At 46.3% G+C, this 15,353-nt stretch overlaps 1 protein-coding gene across 1 annotated transcript in view; it reads left to right on the top strand.

The window, feature by feature from the left end:
* The window catches only part of LOC147718350 (uncharacterized), a 395,588-nt gene that overhangs the window by 274,057 nt on the left and 106,178 nt on the right, over window positions 1-15,353 (top strand). The window contains exon 8 of the mRNA XM_086918293.1: window positions 4,445-4,517. Within this exon, the coding sequence (XP_086774419.1) occupies window positions 4,445-4,517 (73 nt within the window). The remainder of the gene's footprint in view (window positions 1-4,444; window positions 4,518-15,353) is intronic.

A 15,353-nucleotide genomic window follows, 5' to 3' on the forward strand; every position in this document is an offset into this window, starting at 1 on the left:
TGGCACTGGGTAGTCGACTTCACTGTCTTGCCAAGACACGACAGTGACCATATGCTTTGGTCCTCGACCTTAAGCTTCCGGAACTTCATTGTCCCCCAATTACCAGCTACTCCCCTGGTACTAACTTAACACTAATTGATAATAGGAGGAGAATTAGAAGGGAAACCATGAAGCAGTCACCGGGCAAGGCTGCTTGCCCATATTCCATAATTATTTCGCCCTTAGTGGCAACCCATACCCTTAATTCTCCTGATACCATCTCTCAACTCATGGCTACTCATGTGGATCTGACCACTAGCCTGACCAACATCTTCAATCCCCTGATGCACTCCAAAGTCCAGAGGAGCCTAAATCCACTTGGTTTAGTAATACCTGCCGAATGTAAAGGGTGCCCTCATTGACGCCATAAAATCCAAAGATAGATCCCTGATAAAAACAAGGAGGGCTCTATATAATAGTTTAAAGCTAGCTAAAAAGAACTGAGTGTGAAAGTTGGGATGCGATCAAACAGGCTTTCACCAACAGGGATATGAGGGCATTTTGGATCCTGGTTCGTACAGGTAGTTCCCCAGAGAACTCGCCTATTGAGCCGAACATTGCTGCAATCGCTTGGATAATTAATTTCCAATCGCTGTATTCCACACAGGACACCGTAGAGCTCCTTGAGGGAACTCTGCCAACTGTTGTAGGAATCCCCTTGAAGATGATGCAGGGTTCACTCTGATTGAAGTGCTGAGCGCAATTGGGAAGCTTCCCTTAGGAAAGGCCCCTGGACTAGACGAGATCCCAGGGGATTTATTTCAGGAACAATCCCAACATCTGGGGCCCCTATCTGTGTGTAATATTTCACGCCATATCAAACGGCATGAAAATCCCAGACACCTGGCTAGGGGCAGGAATTTTTCCAATACACAAGGGCTCACCTCTCCTGCCCATTAATTACAGGCCAATCAGCCTGATGGACGTAACCCAAAAGCTGTTTGCCAGGATTGTTCTGGAGCGCCTTCAGTCCTGGGTGGACGAGCGTGAGATTCTGAGTGCGTATCAGGCTGGTTTCCACAAAAATATTTCTACAATCGACCAAATCTTCAGGCTCCAACTACTGTATTAGAAGATAGTGACAATAGAGGGCGGGAGTCTCTATTTGAACTTCGTTGACCTTAAATCAGCCTTTGATTTGGTACCTCGTGACACTCTGGGAGGATCTAGAGCAAATGGGAATTCAGCCCTATTTGCTGTCCTTGATCAAACACCTGCATACCAGACTTTTTGCTAAGGTGAAATATGGGAAATATGGGGAATTAACCCCACGTTTCCCAGTGAATAGAGCTTCAAGGCAGGGGTGTTTTTTGGCCCCCACACTGTTCTTTTTATTAACTGTTTGGTGGACCGATTAAATGAGGTACCCAACATTGATGCCCCTAAGCTGGCCTGTGGCAAGGTGCCAGCAGTGATGTTTGCGGATGACGCCTTGTTTCTCTCCAAGTCACCCATGGGCATCCAAAGGATCCTTTTCTCTATTTTGCAAAGACGCGGGGCTGGAGATCAACGCATTAAAAACTAAGTATATGGTTTTTAATCTCAGAAAAACATCTCGCCCAAACCCCTCCTTAGATGGTTTCCACCTACTGGGTGTCACGCTGACGGAATCCTTTGCATGGGGCCCGCAGCAAGTAAAGGCAGGTTTAAGGCGGGCACAGATGGCCGGGGGGATAGTAAAACTATACAGGAACTCACCTAGACAACCGGGTCCGCTGACTGAGATTTACAAAGTCCACATCAGGAGCGCAACAAAGTCCCCTTCCAGCAGGTGGACTGGTTAAATCAGGGAACAAGTTCGAGGCAGCTCTTTGGCTACCACTAAGCACCCCTCTCATTCCTTTACGTATGGACATTGGGATCAGACCCATAGTGGAGGAGATTGGAATGCGCCCCCCCCCCGACTTTTTAGCGTAGACTATGGGCGACCCCCGAACTAGCAGCCTACCAGAATGAACTCAAGGGGATGTTGGGGCTCCCAGGGGTGGGAAACCTATCTTGGTTTTTACTTTTAGGTGTACAAACCAGGAAAGGTTTCCCACCCCTGGGAGCCCCAACATCCCCTTTGGTTCATTCTGGTAGGCTGCTAGTTCAGGGGCTGCTCTAGACTAGGTCGGCCAACCCTATGGACCCATCCTGAGGAAGTGTCCCCGACAATATGGACCCATCCTGAGGAAGTGTCCCCGACAATATCGCGGCTTGAACTTGTCAAAGCTTATAGACTGCTTAGGTTGAGTGGAGAAGTGTGGCTCAATGGTTACAGCGTCAGACCCGATTGCAGAATTCTAGCCCGGGACCAGGGTTCAATTCCCCACCTCGGCGGGTCTTGCGCTCAAAATTCCACGGACCTGATTATTCTCGCCTCGGTGCTTATTCCAATCATGGAGTCCCACTCTGCAACTCCGGGCAATAGCTTGCTTAATCTCCACAACGGCCCCCACAACGCTAAGGATGTTTGGCCTCCACCTTGGGGGTGCCCAGGAGTGGACGCCTCACAGGGAAAGCCAGGATGGGTTCCACAGCGGTATTCGTACAAGCGCCTTGAGACCCTTGCGGGTGAGTAGTGCGCTATACAAGTATCAATTTACATTTTACATTTAGGTTGGCCGAAACCCAAAGGAGTACAAAATCAGGCCGTCTAACCTCTGATTTCCTCAATTTTAAAGTTTAGTATTTATTTGATGCCTTCCTTGATGATGATCAAGGCTAGAAAACTTTATTCTCAGTTCAGATTGGGCTGCCTCCCGGTCCACGCATTTACAAGCGGATGGTCTAAAGCTTCTCCTATCGGATGTCCTGCTTGTAGTCAAGCCAGCTATTCATGTTTTTAGGGCTCGGACTACGCCCCCGAAGGGGCGGAGCTTCGAGATCCTAATGTTAAAGAAAAAAAAAGGATATGTAGGGCTATGGCCAGACACATTCCTTAAATTCCATAGTGTTTTATGGCATGTGCCTAGTTTTCTTTTGTCCTGGCTATAATGCACCCAGGATTTTGCTGTGTCCTGTTTTCTTAAATGTCCCCATTTTATCTCCTACTGTTTTAACCTTATTAACTTATGAAATCATTGTTTTTACCCCTTTTAAATTTTAATATCCTGTTTTCAGCTGCCATGAAATTTGATCTACTCATTTGCACTTGGTTATATTTGGCAATGTTCTTTGTTTTTACTGCCCTGTTATGTATTTTACCTTTTTGCTTTTATGGTCTCTAATGACCGAAATAAAACTCGTAAATGGAAATATAGCAGCACTGCTAGGGTTGGATGCTGAACGGAGGTTACTCCTTGGAATGTATCTTTTTAGTCTGCTTTGCAGGGGCGAAGGGCCCTCGCCTTGATGCTTTGAAGGCTGTGCAGAGAGATGTACACGCGATCCTTTGCTTAATTGGCAGCCAGTGGAGTCCTTCATTGCGCTGGACGAGGAGGGCATTCTTGGCCTGTTGAATGCAATAATTTTGCAGCTGCTGCTTGCACTCTGCACAATCGGTTTTCCAGAAAATCCGGTATTCCTAGCAACAAAGTGTTGCAGTAGTCCCGCCTACATAGTATCACACTAAGGTTTTAGCTTGGGAGGGTAACCAAGGCAAGCGTTTCTTTAGGCTCCAGAGGACAAGCGGCTCCTGTGCTGTGATCCACTGGTCAACACACACTTCCACCTTCATCTTCTTGCACCTCTCCCAGCTGTGGCTCCAGACCCCATAACTTCCAGGTCGGGGTTCAGCAGGAGGGATGCCAGCGAGATGTGATCCCACCAGCTTACAGTTTATGGTCTGTCTGAAGAAACCCTCTCGAAAGAGCTGTACCTTTTTACCTACTGGGTAGTGCAGTCTCAGGAAGTCACATTGTCAGTGGTAAATAAAAGCAATTAGTGCAATAACTTTATCAGCATTAAATCCTTACACTGCATAACAAACACCATTTCATAAGAACAATATAACCGCCTTTGAAAGAATTGCAGACAAAGACTGTACAAACACTGCACAATACTGAAAGAAAAAGAAACCAGGAATAAGTGTTTAATCTTGGGCTAGGGTTGCTGGTTGATCCCACCTGGACATGGGAGATGTACCACCGCTAGACTCTGCGGATGGAAGGGGGCGCTGCTAAACCACTGCCCCAGGACTGGGAGTCTGGGGACTGAGGTCAGGCTGCACCGCACGCCTCGATGCTTTCTTGCGCTTTGGCTTCAGTTCTGCACCCACATCCGGGACAGATTGGCTGCATTCGAGGTGGAGCGTGCACTGCAGGTTGGTTGTATGGTGGTAGTCTACCCAGGCGGTGTCATGATTGTCCAGTGTATACACCATGCTATCTGAGTCCTGTATTTGAGGTGTTGCCTGGCTTGTGTTGGTTGGTTGTTCAATGTTTTGGGTCTTTGTGCTGATGTTCTACTTTTCTCCTTTCAGGACACTCTGCGGCCCCCATCCAGCGAAGCCCCTCCCCTGGACCAGCAGCTGCAGGAGGTGAAGCGTGAGCTAGGTATATTGGAGCGCTGTCCTGTGCCCCCCACTGACCTAACGCATGCCGCTGAAGTCGAGCAGAATCGCTTGTGCCGCCTGCATTAGCCGTAATGCAATAAGAGTGGCGTCTGACATGCTTGTGGTCAAACCGTTCCGGTCAACAAAAATAATCCATAATTCTTGTCCTGGAGCAGCAGTGAGCTTTCCATCCTTGACGTGCACTAGTTTTCCGTTGGTGGAATCCAATCTCGTGTCCTTTATTTTTATCGAGCCCAGTTTTAGGATACTCCATGAGCATTAGGTACTGGGCTGTATTGCACTTTCTCCTTATTTATATTTTTTGCACAATAAAATAAACGTTCATGTATCATGAGACTTGCAGAGTGTGTTTTAAGCTAGAGCAATTAATGTTGGTGTATCTTCTTCAGCGACACTTCATAGAATGTCCGAAGCCCCCTCTTCCCACTTTCATGGAGCCTCTGGGCAGGTGGGCCTGTTTCAGGCAAATGACATGATAAAAGGAGTGTCGCGGAGTGGACTTGATCTGGAAGCTAGCGACTGCCTTTCTGGTCTTTACAAATCCATGCAGTGCTTTAGATTCCTTCTCTCCTTTAGCAAGTGATAACATTGTTTCGTTACCTCTGATAGTCTCCATGTTTGTTTTAGTCAGAGATGAGGGTGAGATGGGCTTAGCATGGACGCGGTTTTATTTTTGGACGTTTGGACAGGCCTCTCATGCTAATGGATCACTTTTCAAAGTTGCAAGCATCCTTCCGCCGCTTTTGCCAGATTTCACGATAGCCTGTAACTATGCGGCAGTGTCCTCTTTCGACCCTCTGGCAGATGCATTCCAGTGTCCAGTACGCCTCACCAGTCGCAGAGTAGTTAACCCCGCTACTATTCCTAACTGGTATGTATGAGCACCTGTTGGAAAGTGGGTTATTGTCAGGGGCAAATGTATGTCTGAAACTGGCAAGAAGGCCACTAACACATGATAGGACTCAGCATAGGTCTTAGAAAAGTATTCCTTTGCTCAACCCTTGGTAACGTGGCTGCGAGCAGCCAAGCTTAACTTCAAAGACAGGTATGTAAAGCATTTAAAAACACCATTTCAGTAAATAATTAAGACCCAACACAAAATAGAAATCCAACACCAATTTATAAAAATAGGTAATCTTTTTATCTTTTAAGTGACACCAAAACGAAAGGAATCCCCTGTAGGGAACCAGAGATGTGAATTTTTAAAGATTAGTCACTTTCTAGTGCTTAGAAACCAACAGTGCCCCTTTTTGTCATTTCGTTTTCTCTGTCAGGGACACACCTTTATAAATTGTTCTGAAGAATTCTCACCACTGTAGTGGGCCGCCTTCTTCAGCAAGCGGGTCCAATTAGAACACCTAACTGGAGTTCTGCTTGCGGGTCCCAAAGTATCCAACACACAATCCAAGGTTCTGGAATCTCCAAGAGGGTCCTGGAAAGTGTGAAACTTCAATTACGCAATCCACTTGAACAAAACCCTTACAAATCCACTGGTACTCAAGGCTTTGAATTCTTTGTGTGACTGTCCAGGTGAGCTCTGTTAACCTGTAGCTTGCAGGGAGTTTCCACTCTTAAGTCCTTTGGCTGCAAGGTAATCCACAGGGCTGCAGTTTCAGAGGGTGCAGTCTTCATAGGTCAGGCCTTAGAGTTCCTTGCACACAGCAAAATCTTCAGCAGGGCACTTCTTGCTTCATTCATTTTCAAGCAGCCGATCTGGAGGGCTCTGCCCCTCTCAGATACTTATTCAAAATTCTCTGGGTCAAGCACCAGGTCACTGCTGACCAATGAGAGCAGGGCAACTCCTCCTAGTTATGACCACATCCGGTGGAGTGTGGCATTAGTTTGTCCCAGAGTGCACCATCCTTCCTTCCAAATCCATAATGGCGGATTGTCCAGCAAGGAGGTAAGAGCTGGCTAAACACACCCCCCTGGGATATCTCATTTCCATGGACCATCCCAGTAACATCTGCAAATACCTTGCTTAAGCCTAGTCCTGACTCTGGGTCACAACTGTCATAGTGGACTAAAACCCAGGCCTCCCCTCTTGCCTGTGAAGAGCGTAGTTTACGACGCCACCGCCTGGCATTCCTATAGAACAGATCACTGCCCTCCCAGCAGCCTGGCTAATCCACTCAACTCTGGCCAATCAGGGCAGACCAGTGAAAGGCTGAATTTGTACTTACAAACAAGAAAGTCTCATAACTTATTGTATGTACACTTAAGGAGAAATTCAACAATACAATATCGTTGGATTTAATACGACCGTTCTGGGAAGTCTTTGAATGGTCCTGCTCGTCCTCTCCTATCAATATTTATTAATCAATCACTTACTACCATGTTAACCTATGGGCCATGGGGTTTGCAATGGGGAAAATGAGTTGCGCCACTTTTGTAGCACCAGGGCTTATAAAACCATATTTTATAAGTATTTCCCCTAAGTTCTACAGGACCCCCACCTCCTGTGTAACTAGGGGAGACTTCAGGGGTTCTGAATTTGCAGAAATATTGCAGATCACCTGTACCCAATTCTTCCAGCATCAAAGTCGAATTTGAGCACCTCTTTACTACCATGTGGGTAGTGAAATGTAAAATTTCACTTTACCCAGGCTTCTAAAAACTCATTTTATAAGGGCGCTCCTTATAGATAACTGACCCCCCACCCCTGAGATACCTAGGGGTGACCCTGGGGGTCCCTAATATGCAAAAACATGGTAGGTTTTTAATTTTTAAGGGCCCCTACCCCCAAAGTCCAGTTTGGGCACAATTTAAGGTTTAAAAAACTGTCCAGGCCACCAGTGCAGCTTTTAAACTGACCTCAGGCTTCAGCACTGCACACATGCTGGTGCAGAGAATATGCTGGCCTCTAAACTGCCATGCCCCAGTATACTTGAGACTTCTAGGTAGTTTCAATCCCCTGCCCTATTAAATACTAGGGGCTTAGGTGGTACAGGGGTACCCCACCATGCTAAAGTGTACCCTAGTGTAGGTTGGGTGTCTTAACTGTGTTCTAATGTGTTCCTTTTGGCTTAGCACTGGTTAAACAGAGCCCAGGGTCAGTCAGTCAGTTACCACCAGTTCCAGTCAGCAAAAAGTTGAGGGGTGCCCAGGGCACAGGATGACTTTGCAACATAGCCCCCTCCTCCCCCCAAACGAAAGTTGATGGGTTACTAACCTACACCCTGGTAGTCCTCATCGGCTAAGTGGAAAAACCTGGAAAGTCCATCTGCATTGGCATGGGCAACCCCAGGTCTGTGTTCCACTGTAAAGTCCATTCCCTGTAGGGTAATGGACCACCTTAACAGCTTGGGATTCCCCCCTCTCATCTGCATGAGCCACCGGAGAGGCCTGTGGTCAGTTTGAACACGAAAGTGAGTCCCAAACAAATATGGTCTCAACTTTTTTAGTGACCACACCACAGCAAAGCCTCTCTCTCCATGGAACTCTGCCTCTGCTCTCTGGGAAGAAGCCTCCTGCTAATAAAGGCAACTGGCTGGTCAAAGCTCCCACTCCTTGGGTATAGGGCGTGTCCTCCAAAATTGGCGAACACCCTTGTTGCTTTTGGTCCCCTCACACACCAACAGGCCCCTTGGTGTCATGCTTCATCATTGATGTCCTCGTACCCCTCTACGGTGTAAGGCGTGCTGCGACCTACGGATACACGGGAGCACTTAAAATGACTATGTGTAGTGTGGATGGGGTATTTAAATGTGAGTGTATGGTGGTGTTTAGATCTAAGTGAGTGAAGTTTAATAAGTACCTGGCTCGTGGGGTGACAAATTGTTTTAATTGGCCCCCGGGCTGGTGCTATTAAAATTAAGTGTGGGAGGTTAATAACGCAAACAATGTGCATTACCTCCTCTGTGTGTGTTGACATGTTTCGGTGTAAAGACACCTACAGGACGGGGTGCACAAATCCCCACCTTACTCACGTTTCTCTAACTTGTATCAGAATCTCTAATAAAAGTGAGAACTACAGTGCAGGTAACAATGTACCTAACAAAACGCCGCTTAATAGTCGACCTGTTAAGAGAAGAAGACAACATTTTTTTGTGGTGGTCTACTTCAACAACCATAGGTTAGGTGGCCAGTGGCCAGTGGTTACAGGTGACAGGAATTGCGGTTAAATCATAGGTGTCAATCGTGCCTATAGTGGGATTTAAAAAGGGGACAAACTAGACTCACTGACATATAACATACACTTTTTGTAGAATTGGCGTATAGCGTTATTCAGAGCATAACGCCATCAGTGGTCAAAAGGTGGCAAGCACATTGTTTTGTGCCCCTGTAAGGAAAAGAGACACTACATGTCCCTATGTACCGATAACATACTGTTTTGCAGGGGTATTAATGCCTCATGAGCCAACCAAACTTCAGGGTCCCTTATGCTATTTAGCACCTGTTGAAAAAAACTGAATTCAGAGTCCCATTTCTACTTACATTAGCGTTGTGGAGATAATGCTGCTCTTTGCCGTATGTACTCACGATTTCAGCGAGGAAGTTCCGACCGACCCCTCCGTGGCTCCGATGATTGTTAAAGAGTCAAAGGTACGGATATTTGTACTTTTTCCCGGGGCTGAGATAAATATTCGATTGAATAATTAGCGTTTCCTGCCTGCCCTTCTAAGGGCTTCTTGTCGGTTCTGCTCGCAGCTCAATTGTTTTGTGTTCTGATGCCGCGCATGCGTGTAGCTAGTCCCACGCATGCGTCCAGCGCCCTGTGGCACTGATCCAATCGTATGTGATGCCGTTCTTCATGTGCATGCTTTTTTCAAGTTAGACGCATGCGTACGGTTATGTTTTGGCACTGATTTACTCGTGTTCGATGCTGCTCTTAATGCCACATTAAAAATGATCGTACTCAAGCTATTATGTTACTGATTGCCGGAAATTATTTTTTACTCTCAGCGAACCATAATGGATGCCCGTATGTAACCCAGAACCCATGTATGGACTATGAAACCTAATGCTGGGTTAGCCGGTTACCCTCTGGTGCACCGGTTGGTGTATAGTGGCAAATCGGATAGGTTAGGTAGCGTCTACCAAAACTCTGTTGTAGTAACACTGTCATCTTAGTAGGGTATTTTCACATGCATTTAACTAATTACTCATGACATTCAAGTAGACTCAGTTAGTTCCAATAAGGGGGTGTTTCAGAACGACAATCCCGATGCTAATTGTCCCCAGGGAATGTTATCGTTCAAGCCTTGGGTGCTGGTTCCAAGGCGGAATACCCACCTTTGCTCTTTCTCAAAGAGTCCTTGTTCTGACGGTAGCTGTTCTACTACTGTCCATTTTATGTCGTTGACAGTGTTCGTTCTCCAAAAAATGGGTGGCCATCTTTGTCGTGATCTTTTTACAACGTATGTTGCTCTTGTGCTCACCAATTCGCACCTTCACTGGTCTTGTGGTCATGCCTATGTATTCCAATTTACACGGGCAGGTAATCATGTAAATAACATTTATGCTATTACAATTAGTTAGTTTCTGTTGTTCCCATTTGGTTCCGTTGGCAAAGATCAAATGTTTACTTATCTGTGTGAGGTGGCAGCTTGTACAGTTTCCACATGGGTAATGGCCTCCCAGGCCATGTTGTGAGAGCTGTAGTTGTTGTGGTTTCGGGCGCGTGTGAACCGACATGTCTGAGGTTCTTACCTCGTTTGTGGGCAAACATTGGTTTCTCAATGCTCAAAGTCCCACTCGTTAGAATGCGCCAATGTTTGTTCAGCAATTTGGACACTTTGTTGGTGTGAGAGCTGTAAGTAGTCACACAGATTGGTCTTGTAGCTACATGATCTGTTGGGATTTTGTTTTCTAACAATGCTTCCCTGTTATTTCTGGCCCTTTTCATGGCGATGTTAATAATCCTCTCCTGATATTGTGTTTTCTGCAATTTGTTTTTCAAGTCTTGTGCTTGTGCCGTGTAATCCTTGATCTGGGTGCAGTTCCGCCTTAATCGCCGGCATTGTCCGTATGGTAAATTTGTCCTTAGATGACGCAGATGAAAGCTGTCATATCTGAGGAGGCAGTTCCTTGCGGTTGGTTTAAAATGTGTGGTGGTGTGTAATTTGCCATCCTCATGGAAAATATTCAGATCAAGGAACACCAGTGCCTCATTAAAAAGTGGGTGAGTGAATTTCAAAAAACGATACTGCACGTTCAGCCATTCCATGAACTGTATTACCGTTTGGTCACCTGGCCAAATTACGAGCACATCGTCGATGTATCTCCTCCCAGGTGACGATGTGTTTATATGGGTTGTTGGGGTGTAAAATCTTTGTGCTTTCCAAGTGGTGGACGTATAGTCCTGCTAGGCTCGGCGCGAATGTACTGCCCATACTGGTGCCGTGACTCTGGAGGTAGAGGGTCCCATCGAACTCAAAAAAGTTTTTAGTTAGTGCCAAAGTGATGCACTCCATTACGACACCACGTGGGGTCTGGTACTTCCAGTCGGCACTGTACAAAACCTCCTCAATTATAGATATGGTTTCATCATGAGGGAGGCTTGTGTACATGCTTTCCACATCCAAACTCCGCAATAGTTGGCTGTTTGGGTCAAAATTGAGGTTTTGTTACTGTTGCAGTACAGATTTGGTGTCCTTGAGATAAGTATCGGTCCCTTGTACCAAGGGGCGAAGAAAAGCATCAGAGTTTTGAGAGTGGTTCCAGGATGGAGCCTATACCCGAGACAATGGGTCTACCGGGTGGATTTTCCAGACTCTTGTGTATTTTGGGAATACAGTAGAAGTAGGGTGTTCTTTGTGTTTTCTGAACTAGAAATTCAGCTCCCTTTTGAGAGCCAGTTGTGTGCCAGGGCTTCCTCTGCCATGCCCCCAATGGTGATCCTGATTCCGTTGGGTCTAGGGGTAGGACGTTGTAATTGCGTCGGTCTGACAGCAACCTGAGGTACTCCTTTTTTATAGGCTTCTGTTGTCTGTACCACTATTGCTCCCCCTTTGTCAGCAGGCTTAATGGTTATTTTACGATTGTTAGCCAGTTCGCGTATAGCCTCCTGTTCTCGACGGCTGGTGTTGTGAAAAACTTTGCGATTTCCTCCGTCCATTTCTTTTAGTTCGCCCATTACAGCATTTTCAAAAGCCAGACACTCAATGGGTAGAGTTGGGTCTAGTGGTGTAAAGGTCGACTTGGGTCTCAAGCCTGTGTCGGTTTCAGTGATTCTTTCTTTCCCTTTGAAAAAGACCTGTAATTTGAATTTACGAATGAACTCCTGTACTTCGGTATACAATTTGAATAAATCCAGTTTGTTGGTGGGGACAAAACCCAGTCCTTTGTTCAGAACCTCTTTTTGAGTGTCGGTTAGTTCCCATGGGGTGATATTTATCACTAAGTCCCCTTCCGGCTGGTTGATGGGTTGTCCAGTAGGGCCCCTGTCATGCTCCTTGTGTTCAGTCGTGGATCCGCCTGAATCGGGTCCTGCCACATCACTGTTTCCTTTTCTGTTTCGGCCGCGGCGCGGTCCAGGGCGTGATGCTAAAAAAGGCTGGTTCTGATTAAAACCGGTATCGAACTCATTTCCCCATTGTGGGTACATGGGACCTGGTGGTGGTGGACCATAGTTATATGGTGGGAAAGGGCCCGGTCCCCGTATTGGGAGTAATATGGCTGTGGTTGGTACCCTCTCCATCCTCTTTGTCTTGGGTATTGTTGGCCTCGTTGTCTTGGTGTTCCATTGTACCTGGAGTTACTGCTTGTACTTGACCCAGACGATCCTGTATCAGAACCATCGCTTTCAATGTCGCTGTTTATGTTGAGTGGGAAGTAGTCATCCTTAGTGTACGGGTATGCGGTCTCCGGGGTAAAGCGATCCTTGTCTTTGCCCAGTTTTTTTAATTTACTCTGAGGCCTCGAAATCCGACATCTGTTGGTTCAGTTCGTCCAGTCTTTTCTTCAGTTCAGCTGGTTTTATGTATGTCTTTAGCTGTACCTCAATTTTTTGTATGTCAATTTTCAACTCTTGTGTGATCCGTTTGGCTGTTTTTATGATTAGCACTAGCCAATCCCGTGTACAGTGCCACGAGATTAGTGACATTCCTTTTTGAAAATTGTCATTTTGAAAAATGAAAGGTTCGTTCTTGACCAGCAAACCTTGTGGTGCAATCTTATTTCTCGGATATTCTGTCAGAAGAAGGCCGTGGAGAGCTTCTTATGATCTGTGTCTTTCTAAGATTCATCAGCTCATCCCAGTCGGCCACAATAGGTCCCGGTTCTGTGTTACTCAGGCCTTCAAAAGGGTTGATGCTGCCAGAATTTCATCTATTTCTTCCTCCGCCAATGTTAGTCTATGTTCAGACTCCCATCGTGCTGTTGTATGTGTGAATTAATGTGTGTGTTATGTGTTTTGTGTAGTGAGGCAGTGGTATTAGATGGGAATAGGGGAACTCCTGCAGCTGTGCGCTGCCAGTATGCTATCAATAACAAAAGGGGGAGAGAGAGAAGTAGATCGAAATGGATACGTTCTCCCAAGACTAATGTAAATAAACACAAGGAATCCACTCATTGGGTATAGGGCTTGTCCTCCAAAATTGGGGAACACCCTTGTTGTTTTTGCCTGCCCATAGAAGGGCAGGCAGGAAACGCTAATTATTCAATCGAATAATTATCTCAGCCCCGGGAGAAAGTACAAATACCCGTACCTTTGACTCTCTTTGGCATAATAATCGGAGCCATGGAGGGGTCGGTCGGGAGGAATTTCCTCGCTGAAATCGTGAGTACATACGGCAAAGAGACGCATTATCTCCACAACGCTAATGTAAGTAGAAATGGGACTCTGAATTCCGTTATTTTCAACAGGTGCTAAATAGCATAAGGGACCCTGACGTTTGGCTGGCTCATGAGGCATTTCTACCCCTGCAAAACAGTATGTTATCGGTACATAGGGACATGTAGTGTCTCTTTTCCTTACAGGGGCACAAAACAATGTGTTTACCACCTTTTGACCACTAATTGGGTTATGTTCTGAATAACGCTATACGCCAATTCTACAAAAAGTGTGTTTTAGGTTATATGTCAGGGAGTCTAGTTTGTCCCCTTTTTAAATCCCACTATAGGCATGATTGACACCTATGATTTAACCTCAATTCCTGTCACCTGTAACCACTGGTCACCTTACTTATGGTTGTTGAAAAGTAGACCACCACAAAAAAAAATTTGTCTTCTCTTAACAGGTCGACTATTAAGCGGCGTTTTGTTTGGTACATTGTTTTACCTGCACTGTAGTTCTCACTTTTATTAGAGATTCTGATACAAGTTAGAGAAACGTGAGTAAGGTGGGGATTTGTGTACCCCGTCCTGAAGGTGTCTTTACACCGAAACATGTCGACGCACACAGAGAGGAGGTAATGCACATTGTTTGCGGTATTAACCTCCCACACTTAATTTTAATAGCACCAGCCTGGGGGCCCATTAAAACAATTTGTCACCCCACGAGCCAGGTAATTTTTAAACTTCACTCACTTAGATCTAAACCCCACCATACACTCACATTTAAATACCCCATCCACACTACAGTCATTTCAAGTGCTCCTGCTGATCCGTAGGTCGCAGCACGCCGTACCCCGTAGAGGGGTACCAGGACCCCAATGATGAAGCATGACACCAAGGGGCCTGTTGGTGTGTGAGGGGACCAAAAACAACCAGGGTGTTCCCCAATTCTGGAGGACACGCCCTATACCCAAGGAGTGGATACATTGTTTATTTACATTAGTCTAGGGAGAACGACTCCATTTCGATCTACTTCTCTCTCCCCCTTTTGTTATTGATGGGCAAGGCTCCCTTCATTCAGCTGTCACAAAACTGCACCAATCCCTTGCTCTGAAGCATCAGTCTGAACTACAAAGTCTTTTGTGTAGTCAGGGGCCAGTAACACTGGTGCTGAACACATAGCAGCTTTCAGAGTGTCAAAAGCCGTCTGACACTCTGGGTTCCAAATCACCTTTTTGGGCCTCTTTTTAGAAGTCAGTTCTGCTAGGGGCCCCACAATGGTCCCATAATTCTGAACAAACCTTCTATAGTACCCTGTCTGTCCAAGGAATGCCCTGACCTGAGTCTGGGTAACAGGAGCTGCCCAATCCAAAATAGTTTGTATTTTAGCTTAGAGTGGCTGTACATGGCCCCCACCTACCAGGTGGCCCAGGTACACCACAGAACTCTGCCCTATTTGGCACTTGCTTGCCTTAAATCAGGCCTGCCTGCTGCATGGCCTGAAGCACTTCCCTTAGGTGGTTTGTGATCACCCCCCAGGTAGAACTGTATACAGCTATATCCAGGTAAGCTGCACTGAACTGTTCCAACCCAGACAAGACCCTGTTCACCAACCTTTGGAAGGTGGCAGGTGCATTCTGTAATCCAAAGGGCATTACCTTGAACTGATGATGTCCCTCTGGTATGGAGAATACTGACCTCTTCTTTGCTCCATCAGTGAGGGCAATCTGCCAGTAACCTGAAGTCAAATCAAAAGTACTCAGGTACTTAGCAGCCCCTAACCTATCAATGAGCTCATCAGCTCTAGGTATAGGGTGAGCGTCCGTCTTTGTGACTGCATTCAAACCTCTGTAGTCCACACAGAACCTTAACGCCTTGGGTCCCCCCTGATTAGGTTTAGGTACCAGTACCACTGGACTGGCCCATGGACTCTCAGACGGTTCAATTACCCCCAGTTTCAGCATCTTAGCAACCTCTGTTTTAATGCTGGCTCTGACATGGTCAGACGACCTGTACAGTTTATTTTTGACTGGTCGGCTGTCACCGGTGTCAATGTGGTGCACACACCACTCAGTGATGCCTGGGGTCAGAGAAAACA

Source organism: Lissotriton vulgaris, chromosome 4_1 (genome assembly GCF_964263255.1).
Source record: "Lissotriton vulgaris chromosome 4_1, aLisVul1.2, whole genome shotgun sequence".
Taxonomy (NCBI): domain Eukaryota; kingdom Metazoa; phylum Chordata; class Amphibia; order Caudata; family Salamandridae; genus Lissotriton; species Lissotriton vulgaris.